General features: G+C 52.6%; 1 protein-coding gene across 11 annotated transcripts in view; it reads right to left on the bottom strand.

The window, feature by feature from the left end:
- Positions 1–26,618, bottom strand: part of SLC37A1 (solute carrier family 37 member 1) — an 86,061-nt gene that overhangs the window by 34,242 nt on the left and 25,201 nt on the right. For 5 of the 11 annotated variants that reach the window (XR_004349591.1, XM_032629768.1, XM_032629774.1 and 2 more), the window contains 6 exons: positions 18,725–18,857; positions 18,009–18,087; positions 14,005–14,140; positions 12,466–12,542; positions 11,371–11,537; positions 6,579–6,616 (listed from right to left, as the gene is read on the bottom strand). Coding sequence is in view for 10 of the 11 variants with exons in the window: in XM_032629768.1 (XP_032485659.1) it covers positions 6,579–6,616; positions 11,371–11,537; positions 12,466–12,542; positions 14,005–14,140; positions 18,009–18,087; positions 18,725–18,857 (630 nt within the window). In the remaining variant the exon portion in view is untranslated. Of the gene's footprint in view, positions 1–6,578; positions 6,617–11,370; positions 11,538–12,465; positions 12,543–14,004; positions 14,141–18,008; positions 18,088–18,724; positions 18,867–26,618 lie in introns of all 11 variants that reach the window. The other 6 variants (XM_032629767.1, XM_032629765.1, XM_032629772.1 and 3 more) reach the window with 2 other exon arrangements.

Raw genomic sequence — 26,618 nt, 5'->3', positions numbered from 1 at the left:
CGTTCACAAAGAGAGGCAAAGGGGGAAAAATCATAAATCCTGCTCCCAGAGACCACCTCCTCAACCTGGGGTGATTCGCTGTCTAAAGGAGGGAAGGAAGGAAGGAAAGAAAGAAAGAAAGAACGAAGGTAAAGTACAATAACGTTATTACAATTAAAATTAATTATTAAGAAAAAAAAAATTTTTTTTTAAAAAAACCATGGACGGATAGAGCCCTAGGACAAATGTTGGAAGCAAAGCTATACAGAGAAAATCTTACACAGAAGCATACACATACACGTTCACAAAGAGAGGCAAAGGGGGAAAAATCATAAATCCTGCTCCCAGAGACCACCTCCTCAATTTGGGGTGATTTGTTGTCTAAAGGAGGGAAGGAAGGAAGGAAAGAAAGAAAGAAAGAACGAAGGTAAAGTACAATAACGTTATTACAATTAAAATTAATTATTAAGAAAAAAAATTTTTTTAAAAAAAAACCATGGACGGATAGAGCCCTAGGACAACTGTTGGGAGCAAAGCTATACAGAGAAAATCTTACACAGAAGCATACACATACACGTTCACAAAGAGGGGCAAAGGGGGAAAAATCATAAATCCTGCTCCCAGAGACCACCCCCTCAACCTGGGGTGATTCGCTGTCTAAAGGAGGGAAGGAGGGAAGGAAAGAAAGAAAGAAAGAACGAAGGTAAAGTTCAATAAAGTTATTACAATTAAAATTAATTATTAAAAAAAAAATTTAAAAAAAAAAAAAAAAAAAAAAAACCATGGACGGATAGAGCCCTAGGACAAATGGTGGAAGCAAGAGTATACAGACAAGATCTCACACAGAAGCATACACGCACACATTCACAAAAAGAGGAAAAGGGAAAAAAATCACAGATCTCGCTCCTAAATTCCCCCTCTTCAATTTGGGATCACTCCCTGTCTATTCAGGTATTCCACAATGCAGGGCACATCAAGTTGATCGTGGAGCTTCAATCCGCCGCCTCCGCGGCTGCCGGGAGAGACCTCCCCCTCTCCTCCCTGCTCTCACAGCTCACAGGAGCTCAGCTTTGTACCCGGCCCTGCCCCTGCGCGCAGATCGCTGGAGGGCGTCTGTTTTTTCGCTCAGACAGGACGGGGTTAAAGGAGCCGCTGATTCGGGGCCTCCGGCTCACTCAGGCCGGGGGTTGGGGGATGGGGGAAGGAGGGGCACTGCGTGCGGGGCGGGCCTGCGGCGGCAGAGGCAGCGTGACGTTGCGGCAGAGGCCGGCGTGATGTTGCACCAGCCTGAGACCCGCCGTGCGTACTCCCGGGGAAGTTGTCCCTGGATCCCGGGAACCTGGCAGTGGCGGGCTGCACAGGCTCCGCGGAAGAGGGGTGTGGAGAGTGACCTGTGCTCGCACACAGCCCCCGTGGTGGCGGCAGCAGCAGCCCCAGCGTCTCCCGCCCGTCTCGGGGGCTCGCGCCCTCAGCCGCGGCTCGCGCCCGTCTCTGGGGTTCGCGCTTTTAGCCGCGGCTCGCGCCCGTCTCTGGAGTTCCTTTAAGCAGCGCTCTTAAACCCCTCTCCTCGCGCACCAGGAAACAAAGAGGGAAGAAAAAGTCTCTTGCCTCTTCGGCCGGTGCAGGCTTTTCCCCGAACTCCCTCCCGGCTAGTCGTGGTGCACTAACCCCTTCAGGCTATGTTCAAGCCGCCAACCCCAGTCCTCTCCCTGAGCTCCGTCCAAAACCAAAACCCGAGCCTCAGCTCGCAGCCCCGCCCGCCCCGGCGGGTGAGCAGACAAGCCACTCGGGCTGGTGAGTGCCGGTCGGCACCGATCGTCTGTGCAGGAATCTCCCCGCTTTGCCCTCCGCACCCGTCGCTGTGCACTACTCCGCGGTCCCGAAACTCCCCCCTCTGCCTCCCGCAGTCTCCGCCCGCGGAGGGGCTTCCTAGTGTGTGGAAACTTTTCCTCCTTCACAGCTCCCTCCCACTGGTGCAGGTGCCGTCCTTATTCTTTTGTCTCTGTTTTTTCTTTTTTCTTTTGCCCTACCCAGGTACGTGGGGAGTTTCTTGCCTTTTGGGAGCTCTGAGGTCTTCTGCCAGCCTTCAGTAGGTGTTCTGTAGGAGTTGTTCCACGTGTAGATGTATTTCTGGTATATCCGTGAGGAGGAAGGCGATCTCCACGTCTTACTCTTCCGCCATCTTCCCGCCGACCGCCGGAATACAGAGTCTTGAATACTGCAGCTTTGTAATAAGTTTTGAAATTGGGAACTTTGTTCTTTTTCAGGATTCCTTTGGCCCCTCTGGATTCCTTAAATTTTCAAATGAAATCAAGGATCGGCTTGTCAATTTCTGCCAAGAAGCCAGCTGGGGTTTTGGTATAGATTACACTGAATCCGTAGATCAATTTTGGGCACTACTGCCATCTTGACAGTATTAAATCTTCCTGTCAGTGAACACAGGTGCCTGTTCGCTATCTAGGTCTTCTTTAACTTCTTTCAACAATGTTTTGTAGTTCGCAGTGTATCAGTCTTGTACTTCCTTGGTTAAATTTATTCCTGTTTTATTCCTTTTGCTGCTGCTGTTAATGAAGTTTTTTTATTTTCATTTTTGGATTGTTCATGGCTAATGTATAGAAATAGAATTGATTTTTATATACTGATCTTGTATCCTGCAACCTTGCTCATTTTTTAATTAGCTCGAATAGGTTTTTGGTGGATTCCTTGGGATTTTCTATATACAAGATCATGTCATCTGCAAATAGAGACACATTTACTTCTTCTTGTCCAATCTGCATGTCTTTTATTTCACTTTCTTGCCTAATGCTCTGGCTAGAACCTCCTGTACAACGTTAAGTAGAAATGGTGAGAGCGGGTATCTTTTGTCTTGTGCCTGATGTTACGGGGAAAGCATCCAAGCTTTCACCATTAAGCATGACGTTAGCTGTGGCTTTTCATAGTCTCTATCTGGTTGAGGCAGTCCCTTTCTATTCCTAGTTTGTTGAGTGTTTCATTACGAAGGCGTGTTGGATTTTGTCGAATGCTTTTCCTGCTTCTACTGAAAGGACCCTATGGTTTTTGTCCTGTATTCTATGCGTGTGGAGTATTACATTAATTGATTTTCAGATGCTAAACCAACTATATATTCCTGGAATACATCCCATTTGATCATGATATTTAATCCTTTTTATACGCTGCTGGATTCGTACTTTGTTGAGTTTTGCATGTACATTCATAAGAGAGCTTGGTCTCTAGTTTTCTTGTGATGTCTCCTTACGTTATCAGGATAATACCTCAGAGAGTGAATGGGGAGTGTTCTCTTATGTTTTGGAAGAGTTTGTGAATAGCTGGTGCTAATTTTTCTTTAAATGTCTGATAGAATTCACCAATGAAGCCATCTAGTCCTGGGATTTTCTTTGCAGTCAATGTTTAAATTAATAATTCAGTTTCTTTCCTTGTTATAGGTGTATTCAGATTTTCTATCTCTGAGTCAGTGTTGGTAGTTTACATCTTTCTAGGAATTTTCCCATTTATTCTAAGTTACCTAACTTGTTACCATGCACTTGTTCATAGTATTCCTTTAAAATTCTTTTTCTTTCTGTGAAGTTGGCAGTATCGTCCCCTCTCTCATTCCAGAGTTTGGTAATTTGAATCTTTTCTTCCCGGTCAGTCTAAAGGATTGTCAATTTTGTTGATCTTTTCGAAGAACACATTTTGGCTTGTGGACAAAACATGTTGTCTGCCGTTTCAGTAAACAAAGAATGTTGCTGCCACCAAGCTATCAGCCACTGCAGTCCCCACCTCAGCCCCTCCCAACTGTGTGCCCTGAGGGGAATTCAGGAAGGAGAGAAACTGGATGCTGGCCCTGGATCCTTCAGATGCATGTCTAAGGAATAATTTCAATGAGCCCAGACCCCTGCATCCTCCCATACAGAGACAAGCAATAAAATCATTAACTTGAGATGTCTGTTTTTTGTGATTAACAGTAATCTTTCGATGTTTGACTACATGGCTTTTTTTTTCAGCAAAAGTTCCTGTATAGCCTGGCTCCTACCTTACCTCTCTGGAACAGTTCCTCAGAGCTACGGAGAGGCTGTCTCCTGGGCTACAGTCCTCAGTAAGGTCCCTGAATAAACATTACTCACAACTTTTAGGTTGTGTGTTTTTTCAGTTGCCAGGCTTAATTGATTATCTCTATTTTTTTTTTTCTATTCTTTACTGTTGGTCTCTAGGTGTGCTAATGGGATAGTAATCTTTTTTTTTTTTTTTTTTTTTTTTTTGCGGTACGTGGGCCTCTCACTGTTGTGGCCTCTCCCGTTGCGGAGCACAGGCTCCGGACGCACAGGCTCAGCGGCCATGGCTCATGGGCCCAGCCGCTCCGCGGCACGTGGGATCTTCTCGGACCAGGGCACGAACCCGTGTCCCCTGCATCGGCAGGCGGCCTCTCAACCACTGCGCCACCAGGGAAGCCCCAGTAATGTTTTTTGATGTTTATTTGTTTTTAATAAAAGAGTCCTTAGAGTTTAGAAACATATACTGAAATAGTTGGAGACAAAATAATATGATGATTGGTATTTGCTTACAAAATAAATTATGAGGGGACGGAGGGAGTATTAGAAGGGGTACTGATGAAATAAGACTGGCAGGGTGATGGGCACGTGCGGGTTCGTGATACTATACTTTTTACCTTTTTACGTGTTTTAAAATTTCCATAATGAAAACTTTAAAGAACTGGAAAGGAGAAGAACTTGATGCTGAAAATAACACCTTCAGATGGGAAATCCCCAGGACACGGCTCTACTTAGAAGTCAGCGCCTGTGAGATGTCTTGCAAGTGCATCCGGCTTTGCACAGAAGCTCTGCTTATGATAAGGGGGAGGTGCAAAGGGACAGAGCAGACAGAGAACCAGCCCAGCCTGCCCTCACTTCCCCAGGCCCTGGGGCCCCTCAAGAAGGCCCTGTGACACCAGTCTCTCCAGGGCCCCACAGGAAGTGAGGAGAGCTCCTGTGGGAAAGAGAACTTCGGGGCTGTGGCAGAAGCTGATGAAACGCCCCCAGAAATCAGTCCAATCTCTCCCTCTGACTGACCCCTGAGAGGAAGAAAGAGGAAGAGGAACCCCAGCTCCGTGGGCCACCCTGCCCCATGCACCCTGGGGAGGCTCAGTGAGCTGTCAGGGAGGATTCAGCGGGGGAAGATGACACAGCTTGGGCCCCAGGTCACACACACAAGTGCAGGAACGCCTCTAGCACAGGTACGTCTGAAGCTGTGCACAAGGATGACTCCATACACACATGTGCACGTGTGCGCTCGCACACACACACACACACACACAGAGCTGGCGGGCCTGGTGATGGATGGGCCACGGGGCTGATGGAAGGAGGAGTTGGGACGAGTCCTCTGGATCCAGCCTGTCCAACAGGCGGACAGCGGTTCTCTGACTGACACGGGGAATGCCAGGGGCCTAGCAAGTTTATGGGGTGAAATAAAGAGAACATTCTGGTCGTGTTAAGTCTGGGAAGACACCCAGAGGCCTCTGTGGGGATGCCGGGTGGGCAGTGTGTCCTATGACCACGGAGCTCAGGGCAGAGGACCATGCTGGGGACTGCACATCAACGCACACAGAGGTGCCGTGAGGATGCTGAAAGCCCCAGGCCCGCGCAGGATCTCCTACGGTGAGAGCAGGAACGAGGGGAGAAGGGGCCAAGGACCGGGCCGGGGGGCTCCCACGTTTGGGGCTCTGGCAGAGTAGGGCCAGCAAAGCGCTCTGCATGTTACCAGAGAAGCAGGAGAGCGTGTTACGAGCCCCCAAAGGGAGCATCTCATGGAGGTGCTGGTGACAGGTCAGGGGTGAGGCCAGAGCGCTGACCACATGCGGCCAGACCGTGCTGCTGGGGGCCCTGGCGGGTGGCTTTGGCAGAGCGGTGGAGGCCAGAGGACAGGAGGGGAGCCGGGAGAGGGAAGTCAGGGAGCACGACTCGGGGGGCCTACTCTAAGGTTAAGCAGGAAACCGGGTGCGAGGGCGACACCCCTGCTGGGAGCGACAGAGGAGAGAGGGCAAGCCGAAGGCCAGGGGCGGGGAGCTGGCCTGGGCAGCTCCCAGAGTTACCGTTACCTGGGGGTAGGCAGAGACCTCTGCGGACGCCGGCGGGGCAAGCGCCCTTCCAGGGCCGCGAAGACGTCGCTCACCAGCTGGGCGTGAGCAGGTCAGGGGCGGTGAGCCGTGACAATGACCCAGGGAATGTGGTCCTGGTGCTGGGCGGTCCTAACGGGCCACCTACCAGGTGTGGACGCCAGGTTCAAGTGACCTCAGCCAGCTTAGCTTTGCGTCAGCCTGTAGTCACACCCGCCCAGGAAAAGTATGATGACCCCGCTCCTCGTGAGGCCCGGCCAGTCCCCAGCTCCCGGTCGCTCTCTGAGTCCCTAACCCGGACCGCACCAAGCTTCTCGTCTGGTTTTGGTTGTTATCATTATGATTAATCTTTTTCTAAAACTGCCTGTATTTTGAGGGCAGGACCTCTGTCCATACTTTGCTACCCACTGACAGGACAGACAGGGCCAGGGTGGCGACAGTCATCATCACAGCACACTGAAGACACGAGAAGCAGGGAGCACGTCCTTACCATGGCCGGGGAGGAAGAGCAGGCGACGTCCTTCGGATCTGAAACACCAAACACGGAACGGTGTGAGCCAGGGCTGGCTGCTTCCTCCGACACGAGAACGTAAACCAAAGCAAGGCACCCTCTGATGCTTTTACTACATTAGCAACAATTTCAGAAAAAAGACAATGCACGAGGCAGCACGTTTGGTGGGGTGAGGGCGCAGCTCGGCCACCCCCGCAAGAACCCACAAGCGCCCCTTCCCTCACTCGGGCCCCGTGACTGCCTGATCCCCACGCGCTGAAGCCGGGAGAGTACGAAACCAGCACCGACAAGTGCAAATCGTCACGAATATGAAGGCTGCTTTACAATATGGAAAATAGTTTTCAAATAAAAATAAACAGACCTTAAATACACTATGGTGACGAGCCGTGTAAGGTACACGTGAAGGACTAAGTATCAGAAGGAACTAGAAAAACATGAGCAGCAGATCAGAGTAGCGGGGTTCTGAATAACATTTGGGATGAGTCATTTAATGTTATGGAATTAACCAGAAGGAAAATTAGCGGGCCCAGCACATCTACCTTGAAATAGAACAAAATGCCTTTTACCTAAATGCAAGGAGGTGTGAAATAAAATTCACGTTTTACGGCAGGACAAGAAACATGTACACATCAAAATGCTTCTCTGCCCTTCGGCGTCCTCTGCCCCCGCACCGTGCACCATGTATCCACACGAGGCACCAACCAAACCTCCCCCATGAGCAGGAATACCTGTGCAGCCTAGAGGAGCAACGTTCTCCCAGCATCCACAGGACAACTCCTTAAAGATAACATTCCTTACCGATCCTGTAAGGGACCACGTGACCCACCACGATGCCACTTAGACCCGGATTATGTAAACTGTCAATAATCCCTCTGTCTCAAAAACCTTACATAACCGTGTCTTGACTTCTAATGGGCGGAACAGTCCTCAGAGCTTTCTGAGATGCTCTTCCTGGGTTACAATCCTCAAATTTGGCTTGAATAAAATGTCCCATTTTTTTCTTAGATCCACTGCTTAACTTTTTGTCGACAGAGGGAAGGACATGTGGAAGTGAACAGAACCAGAAGCGAGGCTTTTTTCATCTTCGTACTTTAAGATCACGCTGGTGTGACCCGGGAAGGAGAGCCGGGCTTAGGGCCACGAGTAGCCCCGGCAAGCAAACTCCACTCCTTGAGAACTAGACAGCTGTCTTTTAACAGCTTTGCTCCTTCCCCATCACCCAGAACCCGGGTCTTCTTTTATAATTTTTGGTGAGACAGTTTAACCACCCTGAAACACAAACCGAGCCACAGGGCTTTAAACTTCCCACAGCGGCGTTCCCTCCCGCGAGATGCAGAGGGTGGGAACCCTGGACCACATGTGCTCCTGGGCTGGAGGCTCCTCCCCGCTGCCCTCTGTGGAGGGTGGGCCTGGGGAGCCCTGATGGTCCCGATGGCCCTGGGGATGTACAGTGACATCAGCAGTTCCCCAGCCCGTGGCTTTCCCCAGCTGTGCTGTGAGCCCCAGGGTCAGTCTCGATGGGGTGTGGCTGGTCCCCAGGACATGGCTTTTCCTGGGCTTTCACCCTGCAGGACATTAGTACCAGTGACCCTTGACTGAGACACATCTGAGGGCAGCTTCCCAGGCAGCCCTGGAAGGGCCTGTGGATGAGGTGCCCTGTCCCTTGGGCCCAGCCCCGGCAGGAAGGGGGAACAGGGCCGAGCCGGTCCCTAGCTGCTGGTCACGAGAAGGGGCGCTCCTGGGGCTTTCCCGCCCACCCTGCAGTAGGGGATTAGGGACCGGGAGGGAGCAGAAGCCAGCCACCGAGATGCAGGTGGATCCGGTCTCTCCTCTCTGCAGCGTTCTGCCCTTGGACACAGGACTCGCTGGTCACTGCTTGCAGCTGGCTTTCACCATCACTCATACGGACACCACCTCCTTGTTACCGGGGGAGTACAGGTACCAATCCTCTCAGCAGAGAGGGCCCGGCGGTCTGATTCGCGTTCCGCCGTGGAGGGTCTCTGTTAGAGCAACAGGCCTGTGCCTGCGGTGGACTCAGGCTGACAGGCGACGTCGGGCCCAGGAGGAGAGGCCTTGTTCACAAGGGCCCGGCTCGGGCTGCGCAAGGAGGGGTAAGGGTGTCCGAGCCTGCGAACCGGCTTCTCTCCGTTCGCTGAGACACTCGTGGACACGGGGCCCTGGGTGCCGGGTCCCAGCGTGGGAGGGTTAGGGGGCCACAGAAACGCCTCCTCCCGTGAGGCCGGCTGCAGGAGCTGCCCCCAGAGGGAAGTGTCCGAGGCACGGTCGGCGGGCGTCCTGTCCAAGTCGTGTGCGCAGAGCAGTGCCTCCAGAGCCCGAGCTCAAGAGGAAGACGTTCAGCGAGAAGGTGGAGAAACGCCAAGTCCGGAAGGTGCCCCCGGCCGCACAAGCTGGGCCCTGGTGAGCTGGGTGGGGGCCAGGCAAGGAAAGCAGCAGCCGCGGACAGTCGGACAAAGCCGGCCAGTCCCGGCGACAGGTGACCGGCCCACGGCGGAGAGAGCGAGGACCAGGTGACCGAGCGATGCTCGCGGGACACCAGACAGCCCTGCCCCAGCCATGGGGACAGCGGGAGGGAAGCGCAGGGGTGAGGGCAGGAAAGGAGGCCCAGTGGGAGGAAATCTTTGGCGGCCTCACGAAGAACGGGGGCACGGAACTCAACGGACGAGCCTGCACAACCCTGACCATGTTCACCTTGGACACCTAACAGCTAAAGGCTAAGACTCCAGGTGAAAAGAACCAACACGGCCCAGGGGAATGCGATGGGCTGAGGGAGGAGGGGAGAACGGCCACTGTGACCCGGACTTCAGCCCACAGCGCCCTCCCGGCGGCCCGCGGCCCCCCAGGGCCCCGTCCGTCCTCAGTGCCCGCTGGGGCCGCCTCCGCACAGGCCAAGGAGGGGGCACGAGTGCTCATCTGTCCCGAGTCAGTACCAGTACATCTCCCAGGAACACCTTACGGGCCTGGGGGAAGCTGAGCGAGTGCATCTCGTCCCAGAGTGGGCCGGGGCGGGGGTGGGGTTGGGGGGGAGGGAGGCAGAGCCCCACGGTCACCATGGAAACAGGAGCGGGGGTGAGAGGATGGTCAGCGGTGGGAAAGCAGCTCCAGGAGAGCCCCCAGCCTCGCGCCCCCTTGGAAGCTACAGGAGCGGCGGCTCAGCGCGAGAGGATGCGCTCATTTTACTATAAACGACCGAACCAGGGCTTCCGCGTTCTTGGAAATCCTGCCCCGCCCAGGATGACTGAGCTGAACGGTGTTGGCGCTGAGAGCCCTGGCCGGGCCAGCAAACAAGTTCCCGTCCACTGCCACGCCCTCCGCTCCTTGTCACTCCGCCCCTTTCCCCAGAGCCGCCCCTTTATCAGTTGAGGAAGAGAATAAAAGCCACCGTGGACTCTGGACCTCGGGCCGAAGGCACGCAGGGGCGGGGGTGGGGGGTGTCCCTGCACTAACATAGAGGAAGCGCGTCCTTGTCCAGGTGACAGTGTGGAAGCAGCCCCTGTAGAGTCCAGGTGACTCGATGATCCTTCCTGGAACGCCGGTGACACACAAGCGACAGTTGGTGCCACAGGTCGGCATGTCGGCAAGGAAGTCACGATACCCACCCTCCCCCCGCCCCCCGCGCCCCCATCTGTTTAACAATCCACTTGTTTGGGCCATTTGGAGATGTTGCTAAAAGCTTACTGGGCCCCTGGAGAAAACGGTGAAGATGGAAGCTGAGCGACCCCGTGCCCTCTGCTCACACCCAGGGGAGGGGGGCGTCTGATTCCTCATCTAAGCCTGGCTTCCTTCTTCACTGACAGCACAACGCTGGCCTGAGAACCTCAGGTGTGCTCCACTAAATGGCGGTTATTTTAAAAACGAAAAGGTTAGCATTCGTAACAAGCAAAAAGAGTGGGAGACGTCACAGCGCCCTAACCTTTGGGAAGATAAAACCGGCAACTCCGAACACAAAGCTGAAGCTACAGTTAGCGCTTCCCAGGGATGAGGTCATCGGACTCGGAGCATCCCCACCTGGGAGCTGACAGGGGGAGCCATCTAGTGCCACACGATCTCATTTTGCTTTAAGACGAACCAAAGAGGCAAACGCGAAACACAACGCATCAGAATAGCTCGTGGGCTTAGCGCACCCTGACGCGTACCAGCTAAAGCGGCACCTGCGTCTCTATCATCAGTGTAATCGTTAGCAATGCCTGTCCTGCCGACTTCTATTCAAAAAATGAATTGAAAATTCCGTTAAAACAAAAGCCTGGGATTGAGTCTAGGATGGAACGAAGGCTTGGATTTTCTGGTACAACACTACCTAATTAAGGTATATGATCTTAAGTCATGTCGTGGTTTGAAAACACTGACAAGGCTATATATCTTATCAGAAGGCAAACAAGCCGGTGAGGCCCATTTCAGTTTGTGGCAGCAGGAATGGCGCGAGCAGGTGCAGCCACGTGGGCTGGGCGGCGAGCAGCGTGGCAGAAGACCACGCATGCCCAGTGCCGTGGGGCCAGAGGACAGGGCGGGAGGAGTGTCAACACTGGTTACTCCAGAGATCAGGAAACAGCAGAAAATCCAGCAAGACCAGGAGAGCAACGGCTCATCGGGGAAGCCTATACCTAAGAAGGAAGTCTTCCTGGCAAAAGGAGCGCCGGACAACCCCATCCCCGCCTGGGATGAAGCGGCAGCAGCCTCTTCTCCTAAACTCGCCGCACCCCCCGCAGCCCCGCAAGGCCCTCCCAGGGAGAGGTCATCGCCCACCGGTACTTACGTTCAATGAGAAAGAGAAAGCATACTACCCCCATGGCTGCCACGATGGCCCCAGGCACGACGAAGGACAGGCCCCAGCACGTGGACACCCAGCAGCCAGCGATCAAGGACCCCAGAATGTTGCCCACAGACGTGTGGGAATTCCAGACCCCCATGATCAAACCTCGCCTGCAACACAGCAAAACACAAGGGGGCAAATGATGTCTCGGGGCTTACACGGATCAGGACGTGGGGTTACAACAGTGCCTGCACGGCGTAAGAGCTGGTGGAGAAGTAAACAGGCAGTGCGACACACCACCCCTGCAAGGCTTGGGACCAGGGGTGTTTACAGGAGGACAGTATCTTCACTTACCTCCGGCTGCATAATTACATGTCTCTGAGCTTATTCATTCTATGACTAAAAGAAGGAAGAGGCCTTTTCCTAGAATTCTTGGAAGGCCCCAAATTTAAATTTGTGCCTTTGCAATCTAAATACGATCAGTTGATGAAATACCCCATTAACCAAAGTTCACGCTGAAGAACCTGCCAGATGAACGAGGCTAAGTAAGGCTGGAGGAGTGAGTTTCCTGCTTTAGTTTTTCCCCATTTTGTCCGGCATCTTCGACCACTTCCTAACCGTGGGCCCGGCCGTGCTGCCTGTCACACAGACGTTACGATGGAATCTGACCGCAGTGAGGTCACCGGAGGCTGGGTACAGCTCTGCTACCAGGCCCTGGGTGACCTGGACAGGTCACACTTCCCTGTGCCTTTCAGTCCTGTGAAAATGTAGCTTCTGCTTCGAAAGGCCTGGGGCAAGGCCCTGACTGCACTTCTCCCAGCTTCCCAGGAGGCCAGGTGAGGCCCGGGCTGCTGGCTGGCTGCGCAGATGACCCAGACTCCACCCTGCCCGCAACGGGGGTGGCATCTCCTGAAACAGAGGCCTGCCTGAATTTTAGACCCTCAAGACCCAGAGGTTTCAGTCATCTTATTTCATAGAGTAGACTGACGTGTTTTTTTCTGTAATGAATCTAAAGAAAAACTAAACATAAAAGCGGTCTGGTTTTCATCAGAATCTTCTGAAAATGAACGCTGCTGGAAGCAGGGCTGCCTTCCTTACCTCCCTTTTCCAAACCAGTTGCCGAGGCAGGTGACGACGCTGGGCCAGCCGGTGGTCTGTACCAGTCCGTTGACGATCTGTGACAGAGGGCAAAGGAAGAGCCCGCTGAGGGGGGACACCCACACCCGGGAGCCTGGCCTCAGGGGTTTGGGCGCCCAGCGGGGACTCTCACAAAAGGAAGGGGCAGAACCCGATTCGATGTGAGCCTCGACAGCCAGACGTGTATTTTAACAATATACGCATATATCTTACCACGAGAGTCGTACGTGCCTATTGTGAAAATTTTAAAGTAGAGGAAAAGAAAGAAAAGAAAATCTCTTGCTCGGAGATGAACTACCGTCGACAGCTTGGGGCCGAGCTGTCCATTCTCTTTCCAAGCTAAAACTTTATGCAAAGAGAAAACCCTCTCCTTTTCATAGAACTGTGACGATACCATAAGGGCGGCTTGTAAATTGCACGTCTTCCCTTCTTATGTCACGAAGAAGGTCCTGTTGCTAACCACCGAAGGGAGCAGAACCTAGAGAAATGATTTCTCCAACTTGCCAAGAGCGCCCCGAGCTTTTGTTTGAAGAAGGGATTTAGGAAGTGTATCAGCAACTGGCTCTGCTTTAGTCTCAGGGGCCTCAGGGGCAGCCTCCTCCAACTGCCGCGGGGAAGGACCAGCTTCCAGAGGCCGACTGGGAGCCCCTGGTCCGGCCTCAGGGCCAGCCAGCTCAGCCTTCCCTCCAGGAACGTGCTGGGACTCTGGGAAATAGGTTTTTTCCTTCTCTCTGATTTTCTGTATCACCATAAAGTGGGCATCGCTTTGGTAATGAAAAGAGCCAAACTCTTTCAGGTCCTATGGTGAAAATTTTAAAAGCAAATTACATACGATTTGCCCTGATGACCTTGCCACATCTCCCTGGGCTGTGTCTGGAGAGCCTCGGAAGCTGAGCATCATTGTTTCAAGTCATTTTCCATTTCTAGCCAATATTATCCACAGGGCTGTGGGGAGGGGCAGATCCAAGAGTTCCTGGAACCACTGAGCCCCGCGGGAAGGGCTGGCCCTCACTCCCCTGCAGCACCCTTAGGCCCTCGCCTTTCCTCCCCCCCCCCCCCCCCCCCCCCCCGCTGACTGCCCCTGACAATCCCCAAGTCCCCTCAACCTCCTCCCCTCACCACGCCCCTCATCCCCCCAACCCCAGAGCGGTCAAGTCTGACACAAGACAGAACATCTCAAATGCACCTAAATTAAGGCAGAAGGACTCAGAAGGGCTTCATGCCTCAAGCCCCCTGCTGGGGTACCGACAAATAGGATTCTTTAGGCGGAAACTCCTGAAACTAAGAAACACTTCACGGCTGCTGGAATTTCAGAGCAGAGGAGAGAAAGGGGGCTGGATGTGCCAGCGCTGACCCTGACCTCAGCCAGGACGCAGTTCTGCGCCCACTCCCACCACCTGCCATGTTCTCTCCTGGCAGAGCCTGGGACCCGTGACATTAACACCCCGTCTGGCTCATCATGGAAATCCCATACATGGTGAGCCGTGGACCAGACCTTACCTGGGTCACTACGTAGAATCCAAAACTGTGGATGTTGTAGAAATACCCTACCCCAAACAGGGCAGTAAAAGCACCACTGGCCACCATTCCGAAAGTCAGGTAATACCTAATGGGCAGGCGCTCCCCTATTATGCCACTGGGGACAGAGAAAAAAGAAAGACAAATGTGAGAAAACAAACACACCCATAATGTAAACGACCCAGCGATTCCTTGCTGGATGCTTTCATGCTCTGAGCTTTTAGAACTTGAAGGCACTCCGATTTCCAGTAAATTTTAATCACAATCATTTTTCAATGGAGCATTTATTAACCAGAAACTGGCAACACCTTTTAAGACTTTCTATTTCTAACAAAAGTCACTGTCAAGGGCTTCCCTGGTGGTGCAGCGGTTGAGAGTCCGCCTGCCGACGCAGGGGACACAGGTTCGTGCCCCGGTCCGGGAAGATCCCACATGCCGTGGAGCGGCTGGGCCCGTGAGCCATGGCCGCTGAGCCTGTGTGACCGGAGCCTGTGCTCCGCAGCGCGAGAGGCCACAATAGTGAGAGGCCCGCGTACCGCAAGAAACAAAAAAAAACAAAACCAAAACAAAACAAAACAAAAAAGTCACTGTCAAATAATAAAACTGAAACACTCTAACATATATGATATCTGCCAATTAAAAAAACAAAACCAAAACCTTGTCCTGCTGGCTAATCCTGTTTTATATAAACAACAGCCAGTGAACGTATAGAGTATTTTTAAGATTTCAAGTGTCGAACTGTAGACAAATACGAAAAGGGGTCACCTGTGACCTTGAGCACGTCTCTTGGCCCCCGGGCTGGCATTTAGCCGCTGCATCAGTGGCCAGGCCAGAGGCGCTCTTGCCAACGACCCTCTGGCCACAAGCACCGTCATCTGGTTTAAGGACAGAGCCTTTTCCTTAAGGTAAAGTCTGAAACGTGGGGCAAAGCCTCCATGCTCCCTTTGAACAGCAACGTGACGCCATGAAGAGCTAGTCTCTCTGGAGAACTGCTTCCTAGAGCTGCCTGGGTGCTCAAACGAGATACATTCGGTTAAGTGCCTGGCAAGGTAGTGGGTGCTCAATCAAACAGCTCCAGTACTGCCGGGGAGGGTGAAAATCTCCAGTTTCATACTGGGACATACATTCAACAGGCCTTTACCACCATCACACCTCACTACCCAATGCCATATGAAATACGTCCTTTACTGCCTTGTAGGACATGTCACTATGGAACAGCTTGACACTGTGCCTTATTAAGTGAATAAAGAGCTGGAGAACAATCACAAATGACTGTGAGCCTTTTGCAATCTTTACATACACTCTGTGGGTCTCGTTTTCTTCCCGGCAATCATTCTAGGAGTCAGATAAATATGAAACGTAATGAAGGATGACGCCTGCCTGCCTGCCTGTGAACAGTACCCTGGGAACCAGCTCCAAAATTCTGGTCTTTCGTCTCAAGAACAAATACCCCAGAGAGATCTTCCTTCAGAATTTACCAAAGAAAAAAAAAAGATCAACCTAGTATCACACAGATGACCTATTAAACACTAAAGCAGAGGAAGTAATTTAAAATTGCAAACAGCATTCAGGTCAAATTTTAAGCTGAGTAGAAACTGATCACATACAAACTCGAGAGCATTCCAGAGCTAAAGGAATTATCCACTTCATCCTGCTCACTTCAGAGAAGAGGGAACATGTCCCAGAGGAGCTGGCTGACCTGCCCAAGGTCACAGAGTAGGTGCCAGAGTTAGATGGGCCTCCTGCAAGCTAGTGCCATCGGCCGGGGCTTACAAACGTCCTCTGGTCTTGCTAGACCATACTGGGACTCAATTTGGTCTCTATTTTAAAGTTTTAAAGAAAAGGCCTAATGGAATGGACAGCATTCCACGTCGTATCAGGCTCCTACAGGTAATAAAGGCCACGCCACACCTGCTTGGACCTGCCAGCAATGACCTGGGTTAGCGAAGGTGCCACCACGTCTGAGTTATCTGGTACACTGACACCATCCATCTCACTAGCAATGTCACGATGTCACTAAGAAGCCATGCCAGGAAGCACGCAAGGAGGCAGGGTACACCCTCATCCCCGTCACGAGTCCACTGTGGGTTTCACATTAGGTTATTATGAAATACATAATGCTATTTCACAATAGAATAAAATTATTTAATAAGAACCTTCGTTGGCGAGTTGCATAAAGAACGATCTTTGCCAATAAGTAAGCGATAACGCAACCACTTTATTCAAACCAGGTTTCTTAGCCTCAGCACCCCCGGCATGTTGGGCCGGGTAATTCTTTGTGGCGAGGGGCTGCCTTGTGTCCTGTAGCACACTTAGCGGCACCCCCGGTCTCTGCCCACTAGATGCCAGTAGCACCCCCTCCTCCAGCTGAGACGACCAAAACTATCTCCAGATATTGCTAAATGCTTCCTAGCAGACATCACTCCCCGCTGAGAACCACCTTTAACTAGTGTCTTCTAGTAACTGAGAAAAACACACTCCAACCTTGGGGTCTTTTTATATTATTGATTATTGGTGTCCATAAAACTGCGGTTTTTAGAACATAAATATTTGACCGCAGGATGGAATGCGGCTGGCAGCCCGGTTGCAGCCCACGCCCTAAGGCGCCTGAGGCTTACACCGTCCTTCTCCGCAGCTGGGCTCCCGGTCTGTGCTGCATCCATATTATTCATTCCGCGCTCGGACAAGCCCTGCAGCTCCATGCAGATGTGCAAGTTCAACAAAGGGGTGACAGCCACTCCATCAGCAGAAACCACCTGCCTGGGTACCAGACACCAGACGGGCCTGAGCTGGGGAGGGGGTCCAGGTCTCGGTGATAACACAGTCTGGGTGGATCTCAGGGAAGAAGGTAAACGTTTACAGGGATTCCAGAGATTCCCAAAGCTCTGAAACTCTGTGTCTCTGAACAAAGCCCTCTTTGGACTAAAGGCCTTAGTCCCTGTAAGTTTTGTTTTGTTTTTCCTGTTAAACCTGGCTGGACTGACACAGTAGCAGTTTTTAACCGGCCAACTGCATGTCCTGTTATTACCCACTAATGTTTACCACCTCCCTAGGCCAATTCAGAGCTGGATCAAGAATGGGTTAACGGGGCTTCCCTGGTGGCACAGTGGTTGAGAGTCCGCCTGCCGATGCAGGGGACACAGGTTCGTGCCCCGGTCCGGGAGGATCCCACATGCCGCAGAGCGGCTGGGCCCGTGAGCCATGGCCGCTGAGCCTGCGCGTCCGGAGCCTGTGCTCCGCAACGGGAGAGGCCACAACAGTGAGAGGCCCGCGTACCGCAAAAAAAAACAACAAAAAAAAGAATGGGCTAACGATCGTACGTAACAGGCACTGGGAACACGGCACGGGCCAGTGTTCTGAGCATTCTGCACGTATTAACTCAGTTAAACCTCACCACACTCCTGTGAGTTAAGAACTACTGTTTCCCCCATTTTGCGAAGGGGAAACTGAGGCCCAAGGAGGTGCGGTAACTCGTCCAAAGCCACCCAAGCGGGCCGTCAAGCCGGGATCGAATCCCAGCAACGTGCCTCTGGGGTCCACACCTCCCACCGCCAGGCAGGATGGCCTCTGGCACTCAGGGGAGGCTCTGTTCCGGCCTAGCGGGCCATCCAGGTGGACACGCCAAGCACCCACTGTGTGAACTGCTCTGATGCCAGGCGGGGTTAGGAAAGAGACGGCGGCCCCTGAAACCAGAGGAGGCTCTGCCATGCTCACCGGGTGGGGACCTGCCAGGGCCCTGCTCCTGAGAGACCGGGTCCCGGCAGGGCTCACGGTGCATCCAACCCCGGGGCCAGGAAAGCCATCCGAGGACAGTCTGCCCGATCTGCAGGACACCCGGGCCGTGTGCTGGCTTCCACCTCACACTTGTCTCTGAGGAGACACCGGAGGACCAGCCACCTGCGGGCGGGGCCGCATCTTCAGCCGTACCTGAGCTGCGCTCTGCACCCAGTGGACCACCTGGGTCTTGCAGTCTTAGCCAGACCTACCTCAGGTACATGCCAACAGCGTACGCACACAGGAAGGAGTAGTCCAGGGCACCGAGCAGCTGCTGGAAGTTGTCCTGATCTACGTGGGGCGAAAAGCAACAGGAAAAGGAGGGTATTGTTTACTTTTCATTAAACACCAATTTATGTCCGGGAGAGGTACAATGACGTACGAGACCTCTGCTCTCTACGTCTGGGCGGCGTCCTCAGAAGGGAACACAGAAAATACAGCAACTGGAAATCAAGTCACCATGTTTCCAACAATCGCTACATAAACGTTACTCCCATCAGGTCAAATCCCCATTGCTGGTGGTGAGCTTGTGGGTTCTGTTCTGTTTCACATGTTACCCCGGCTTTGGTTCGGGCCCCCCAGGCCAGCCCCACACCACAGCTCTGAGATTGCTCTCTTCTCTCCACCCACAGCTTACGCTCTGTAAGTCCTAACCTCCAGCTTGGACAAATGCAACCTGCAGCAGATCTGACCACTGAGCGACACCCCTGCACACGCGCACGGGAAACGTGCAGCAGCTGAAGGTGCGAGGCTGGTTTGCTGGGAGGAGAGGTTAGTTTGCACCTGGAGGCGCAGCTGCTTCTGACAGCATCATCACCGCTGCGGAGATCAGCCAGCCAGCTCGGGGACTGCCACCTGTGGAGGAGGCCCGCAGGGATGGCCAGCCTCAGCCACGGGACGAAAGCAAGGGCACAGACGGAGAACTCACCAAATGGGGCCCAGCCACAGTCGGTCCCGTTGTCTGGGAGCTGCTGAGCGGGGGTGTCCCCGGCTTTTGGGCTCTGGCTGTGGAATCCGACCTCCCCCTCATATGAAGCCGTGCAGTAGCTGTGCAGCTCACCCTGGGACATCCATGGGGAGGACAGAAGCCAGAGAGAGAGAGAGAGTGCGCTCAGGTGGGGCTCAGCCGCCCCTCTCCTTACAGCTGTCCTAGGGTGACTGCGTTCTAGGGGGATACGGCACCTCTGGGGCGGTGTGTCTAGGGGACCCACTGAGTGCCTGCCAATGAGGACGGTTCCTCCAGCTCCCTAGCGGCCGTCTCCCCCTGAGCACAGACACAGCCGACACAGCCTGTACCGGGCCACCCAGAGACGACTGCTCAGAGCAGCCGGGCAGCATGGGGGCCCACCTGCCCAGAACGGAAGAATGGATTCATCCTGCTGGATTTATACCATTGACTACAAGTTACAGGTCCACACAAGGACGAGGATGAACCTCGAAACAAAATTAGCCTGACACAAAGGAGCACAAATGGGAGGACTCTGTTTACGAAGCTCCGGAGGAGGGAAATGAATAAGTCCAGGTGACATTCATCACCTAGGGAAGGGCAACAGTGACGGGGACCAGACCTTAACCTGGGTGATTTCCCGGGTGAGCATGCAAATATTTGCTAGGCTAGACACCGCAGATCTGAGCACTTTACTATGTGCAAATCACGTCAACCCCCCACCCCCCGCCCAAAACTAGCTCAAGGTGCTCCTTAAGGAGGCATCCACACTTCCAGAAAAGTGCCGCAGGGCAGCCGGGGCCGTCCTGTTATGGGGACCTGAGTAACAGGTGACTTGTTCCTTAAAACACAAGGGGCAGCAGACAGGACTCCATGCGCCTGCGGTGCCACCACATATCCCCTCCCAGGTGGCCCCCGGCTCCCACTTCTCCCCTGCTGGGTGCTTTCTGGGGTTTCCGCTACACGGGGCTCAGATGAACCAATCCATCAGGTGTGAGCGAGGGCAGAAAGGAGGCGTCCTCAAGGTCAAGGAGGTGGCCCTCAGGGGGAGCAGAGGTCCTGAAGGGGCGTCCTTTAGTGAGCTGTGACCTGAGAGAGGCTGGGCCTGGGGGGCTGTGAGGAAGCCTGGCCCCGGAAGGAGCATCTACCCCGGGGTCAAGACACAGGGCAGCGGGCAGGGAGCTGCACCCCAGTCCAGCAGGTGCGGGGGGCAGCCAGGAGGCCTGTCCACCACCTTCGCTTTGTGGGTACCCCACCTCTTCAGGAGGGGTCACTAAAGAGGCTGATCTCCTTTAAAAGGCCACCTTGCTAGGGCTGTGGTCAGCCACGGTGGGACACCTGATTTTACACGGACACATGCCCCCGAGACCTGGCCTGGCACACGGGACCCAGCCACTCTGGTTACATGGCTTTGTCATCATCGCTGGGCTGCTCTGCTGTAATTTAAACACAAGGTTCCGCTAAAACTAGCCAAGGTTCCGCTTTCCAAACTCAAAGTAACACTTTGCAGACAGCTTTCCTCAGCCGAGCTCCCACTCCCCGGTGGTGGAGGCCGGGTGCTGTCATCCTGGGATCCTCGGAGCCCCTTCCCTGCCCGCCTGAGAAACTGTGGACATGGATGTGAATTTGGGACGGGGACACGGGGGAGCCCTGCCTCTCTGCATAAAGCTGGATTGCCAGCACTTTCCCACCCGCCTGATGTGATCATTTCCTTCTCCTCTTTGACTTCAGAAGTCAGGTGTGTCCGCCCACCTTTCTCTGCTGCTTCTCTTGGAAGCCAGCCGGGCCTGCAGGCACCACTGATGCCGTCTATTCACCTTTCAATAAGGGAGCCACAGGCAGGATGCAAGGACCCCCATGGGCTGAGGGGGACCCTCGAGCGGGGCTGGCGTGGGGTTCCTAACACACGCCTTACACGGAAGCCCGGGAAGAGGACCGTTATGGACGCGGCTCCCACTGGCAGGTCCACATCCTCCTTTACCATGCACGGGGGATATAAAGGATTAGAAATCAACCCTTTTCGTTTCATTAACAAGCAGAAGACGTTTTCTGTTTCGGTTTGTCCCGGGATGAGAGGTGCCGGTCACGGAGACGGGCTCCGAGCCGGGATCCTGGTGCAGCCGTCCCGGTTTCCAACCTCGGCCGACTCACGGGGACTCCCCACGGCCTCTTAAGAAGCCGGCACAGCGCGGCCCGTCGGCGCTGCTGTAAAGACGAGCATGTGGAGGTGTGTGCAGAGAGCTCCTCTCCGGGTCCCTCGCCCGGAAAGGCTCAGCGACTGGCAGCTGTGTGTTTGGGGTCCACCCACACAGGGGCACCCCAGGGCCTCCAGCTGGCCCTAATCTCATTCAGCTCCCTTCTCTCCCCAGCCCTCCTCCTTCACATGAGAAATGCAATCTCCAGCCCACCCCGCTGAGAAGCTGAAGCAAAAGCAACAAAAGGCTTGACATTACTTGAGCATAAAGAGTTCTGAGGATATTAAATGACCACGTTAACCTTCAGTAAGACGCTGCCATATTTTAACTTTCCAATGAGTTTCATTCCCCAAACGTGGTGTTTGCAGGAAAATGAAGGATTAATGAAACTAAGATAAACTTAGTTTGTCAGAAAGAAAAATCACCAGGTGAACTGATTCTTACCAGGTTATAAAATCATTTTGGGGGTGGGGAGCTAGTCCTTTGCTTTCATAAAAGCAGTCTCCTTTGCAAATTTCTTACACATGTGCCTTTCAACAGATAACACATAAAATTAATCAAAATACACCAGGCAGTGATTAAAAGTCGATCATTCAAAAGACAATGTGGCAGCCGAGAAATACGGCTGTGAAACACCAAGGGGAAGAGCAGAATGGAACATTCCAGGTGCACGGGGCTCATAAGTGTTTAGAAATGTCCGTGTAATACACAAAGGGACGGCAACAACACAATAAACCGCAAGACGCCATTGTGACTGGAAGGTGGGTGTGGGGGGGTGGATGGGTGGGGAGTGAGAGAAGACAGGTGTGGACATGATGGAAGGATGCAGAAAACAGCCATGACGTCACGAAGCACCATGTGAGTGAGGGGCAGGGGCAGAGACACGGGGGCGTGCACTTACCTTCCACCTACAGATCCCCTCTCTAGCGCCCTCCACCCCCAGCACTGGGCAGCTGGAGCTGCAGCGGACATGTTCCCCGTAAGCTCCACACACACCGGCCCGTGCAGTCACTTAGGCACCAATGTATTTATATAAATGTCCATTAATGAAGACTCTACGCGCTAAACTCTGAACTTGAGCAGCTTCACCCTGAGAAACTCTTTATGCGCTCATTCATTCCAAAAACATGGGCTCTTCGGTTCTCTGGCCAAGGCTACAGCGAGCTGCTCATTGCCTGTGGGAGTGGGGAAGGGGTCCAGAAGATGCTGAGAGGGGCAGGAGACTGAGCGCCGGGGGTTCGGGCCTCATCAGGAGGAGGGGGGTCACGTCAGCTTCACTTCACCTCTGAACGACACACGGAGTGTCCTGTGTGTGCACGTACGTGCACACGTGTGTCCATGTGAGTGTGTACATAATCTATACAGAGCATATATGTTTAGTAAATTTTCTAGGGTTCATTAGGTTGTGTGGGTCCATTTATTTTAACTAGTCCTTTAGACTCCTTTTATAAAGCTCTCGGTTAAAAGGACTCTCCACAGCATTATGCAAAAGAAGTCCTAGAAGCGAAATGAAAGCTCTGGTGCCTGCTATGCTCCGAATGCTGGTGTTCCCACCAAACTCACGTGTTGAAACCTAACCCCTGGGTGACGGTACTAGGAGGTAGGGCCTTTAGCAGGTGATTAGGTCATGAGGGTGGAGCCCTCATAAATGGGATCAGTGCTCTTTTAAAAACGGACCCCAGAGAGCTCCTCAACCTTCCACCAAGTGAAGCTACAAGGAAGCGGCTGTCTGCAAGCTGGAAGAGGGCCCTCACCAGAAACTGACCGCTCTGCACCCACCCTGATCTGGGACGTCCAGCCTTCCGAACTGTGAGCAACAAACGTCTGCTGGCTACAGCCACCCAGTCGATGGTATTTTGTTACAGCAGCAAGAGTGGATGAGACAGCGCTCAAAACAGGAAGAACAGACAACCTGGGCCCCAGCACCCAGGAGGTAGTCAGTGTACAGGAGCCACGTGAAAATGGACCAGACACACACCTGCATATGCAAAGGTACACCCACTCACAAAGGTGTACGGAAATACATAGGGAAGCTTTTGGGTCACTGTCTTTTTTTTTTAAATGGGATCATTCTACATGGACTTATGTCCACCTTGACTCTTCTGACTCAAAAATACCTGCTGGGAATCTTTCTGAGTCAACTGGCTTGGCTCCAATTAATTCTTTTAAGTAGTTGCACATATCAGAATATGGATATGCCATAATTTATTCAAACTTTCAGCTGCTGATTAAGTTCACATAATAGCCAGGTTTTTGTGGGGTTTTTTTCCTTTAAAAAAGATGCAAATAATCCTAAGGGCTGGCGCTTTCATTCTTATGGACAAGGTTCCCAGACGCAGGACTGAAGGACAAGCATTTTTAACGTCAACAGGTGTTACCCAGATGCTTTCCAAAAGGCCGTAACACTTCACATCTCTATCACCCGTACCTGAAAGTCTTCTCCCGCCATCACTGCCAGCAACAGGGGCTATTACTCTTTTAGGTGTTTTGCCACTTTGTGGGTATAAAGTGGTATATCCCTATATCCCTTGTCTGTGAACTGCCTCTTCACCCCCTCCGCCCGTCATTCCTTTGGATTTCCCAACTTCATACCCCTAAGAGGGACATCATCTTGTTCTTGGATTTTTACTTTTTATTTTTTACATTTAAATCTTTAATCCATCCATCTATTCTTTATAAGATAGGGGTTCAGCTTTATTTCTTCCAGATGAATCTGCAGTTGTGTCAACACCATTTATTAGATGAACTATACTTTTCCCATCACCTCTGTCAGCCATTCTACTGTATGTTTCCACAGTATTTTCTATATTTTTCTACTGGCCTCTTTGTCTATCCTCATGCAATACCATAATAATTGGATTATAGTGGCTTAAAAAATGTTCCCTTTTCCACACCTTCCTTGGTAATTAATTCTTGGCCATTCTTTTCACATAAACTCTAAGATTATTTTGTTCAGTTAAAAAAGACATCGCTGAGATTTTCATTGGAGTTGTGTCCTATTTAAATACGAATACTGGGAACGGTAGAACTTTCCAGATAGCAAGTTTCCCACCCAAAGCCAAGGTACGCACTTTCCAGCCTTTCAGGCTTTGTTTTCTGTCCGCCACTGAGGATTTCACGGCTTTCTTTTCCTGGGTCCCGTGTGTGCAGAGAGGGCTGGACATTCACACTCAGACCGGTCAATGTGACGGCTCCCCTGGGGGACCTTGGATCCCCTGCAGCTCAGGCTCTCCCCGAGAACCCTCTGCTTTCAGGCTTTTGTTCTGGCCCAAGCCCGGGGGTGGGGGGCCAGGGAAGAGCCCCCCAGAGTGTCCCTCGGGCAGTGTGCAGGCCCCACCTGTCCATCGGCCTCCAGTTAAGAGGCAGGGCTAGCGCTGCAGCAGCTCTCAGAAGACAGCGGGGTTGTAACCCCACCTCCTCCCAGCCCTGTTTTCATCACTATCACTTATTTTTCCTTTTTGCCATATACTAAAATCAGAGAAAAATGAGAGGTCTCATCAGTGGTTAAACTAAGTCTAAACAGAGTGGCCTCATGCCACCACGACAGGTCACGTCCCTGTAAGTGACATTAAAGAATATGAATCGCGTTACGATTCATCACCCCGGTGATCAATTCCAGGTACGCAAATACATTTTAATTTTGTTTTGCTCAGAACAGGCTAATAAATACAGGTTACAGATAATTCAGGCTGTTCCTTGGGTCAACGGCACCATTACTACTTCTAGTTTTATAAATAAGATGAGCTAAATAAAGCGCATTTAGCTAAATAAAGGCATTGCGAAGTAAGTTATCGTATGTGGCGTGACATCTTATCTATCTCAGAAGGCAAAGGAGCCCCGGGGCTCTGCGTTAGGCCAATCCACACGTCCAGGCGCGTCTAAGGAGCCGAGTCAGACTATCTGCGTGTTGCAGAAAATCTGGGCGTGATGCTGCGACTCTACCCAGCTTCTTACACCTGCCCGAGAGACCCTGTGGCAGGGAGGGTAAGGGCAGGGAGCCTGGAGTCAGCCTGACCCCGTGGAATTCACCTGAGGTGGCCCTGGCCTGCACAGAGGAATTAGGCTCCTGAGACTCAGTTTCCTCAAAAGGACACCCACAGGACTGCCGTGACGATGAGATTAAATAAGGGAGGCGCGCACCTCGTCAGGTGCGGGGTCAGCCAGTGGCAGTCACCGTGACTGATGAAAACTTAACCAAGAGCCGGACCCCTCATCACTAAGCCCCAAGCCCCCGACGGGGAAGCCGCGAGAGTGGCCTGGAACAATGCCGCATCCCTTCCTGGCTAAATGGGGACCCTCGTGGCCACCAGAAGGAGACCCTCCAGCGGCCAGCCCCCCTCAGCCTGCTGCCTCGGTCCCAACACGGGCCCCGCGCCCGTCAGGCTGCTGCTGCACCGTGACGCCCCCAGCAGGCCACGACTGGCCCCAGGATCCTCGCCCGGCCTTGCAGGATCCATCGGAGCCGCAGGAAGGCTCCCGACCCCGCTGGCTCCTTCAGTTCTAGGCACTCTCTAAGGTCCCTTCCACGGTCTCTTCCCTTTTCATAACTTGCCTTTCTCTTGAGCCATACGTGTATTTCCCTAACCAGGAAGACAGGAATCAGTAGTATTTAAGTTGACAGGGGCGGGTTGGTCCTTGGTACAGATATTAGAGACACTGGTCAAGTGGATGACGGCCCACCCTCTCCTGTCCCGTCCTTTTCTCTGTTTTGAAAACTGCATTATAAAAGGTCTGCAAAGATTGCCATAGTTATTCAAACTTCGTACATTAAAAAAGGGAGAAGTTTGCAAGCAACCTGAAGGGCCGGGGAAATTCCTGCTTCCTAGGGGTCAAGGAGGAATTTTAGGATCCTTGGAGTAGATGGATGATGTTTCACGCCCACTGGGAGTTGCTGGAGACCAGGGAACACAGAACCGTCCGGAGAAGCAACAGCCTGGGCACTGCCTCTGCCACCGGCCGGGAGCCCGAGAGGACAGCTGTCCAGCAGTCGGCCCCTCCTCCCCCCGACCCGGGGAGCAGAGGAGGCAGGACTACAAAGGTCAGTGGAATCACAGTCCTGGACCTGCGTCCCGGCCAATGAAGAGAAAGTGACGGAGGGGTAGTCGGGCTGTAAATGAACTACCTTTGGCCCTGGATGATTTCCTCGTCCCTTCTATAATAAAGGCTCAGCAGCCACTCAAGCCAGCTGACAGTCTGCAGGCAAAATGATGTCATTCCAGTGAGGGTAAGAAAACGACTCTGCTTTTTCCCAGGTTACAACTGGCTACTACGGAGGACTGTCTCCTTTAATCTTCTTTTCCCCAAGTCGAGTTAAATGCCTGCTTAATAACTTCCTGCCCACCCACTCACACAGGAACTCGGTGTTCTAAGAATAATGGAGAAACACCACCACTGCCAGACTTAGGATCAAAGCCTAGTGACCGTAGAAGCAATTTGGGGAACATTTTTAGACTGGATATATTCGGAGGGAAAGTTCACACAAGACAGAACAGATATTTAATTAAGCTTTAGAATTCTGCGACTGTCAACGAATATAACCGAAAGTATACTACCTCCGAAATTATAGATCCCCAAACCGTTTTAAAGCTATTAATTTCAGAAAAGAGAAACTAAAAACCAAAGCAGCAAAGTACCTTGCTTCTCAACAATCCATTTTCTCCATTTATCTTCCTGCTCTCCCC

The sequence above is a fragment of the Phocoena sinus genome, chromosome 4 (assembly GCF_008692025.1).
Source record: "Phocoena sinus isolate mPhoSin1 chromosome 4, mPhoSin1.pri, whole genome shotgun sequence".
Lineage (NCBI taxonomy): Eukaryota > Metazoa > Chordata > Mammalia > Artiodactyla > Phocoenidae > Phocoena > Phocoena sinus.
Note: the sequence above shows the minus strand (reverse complement) of the source record. Positions and strands in the feature narration are given on the sequence as shown.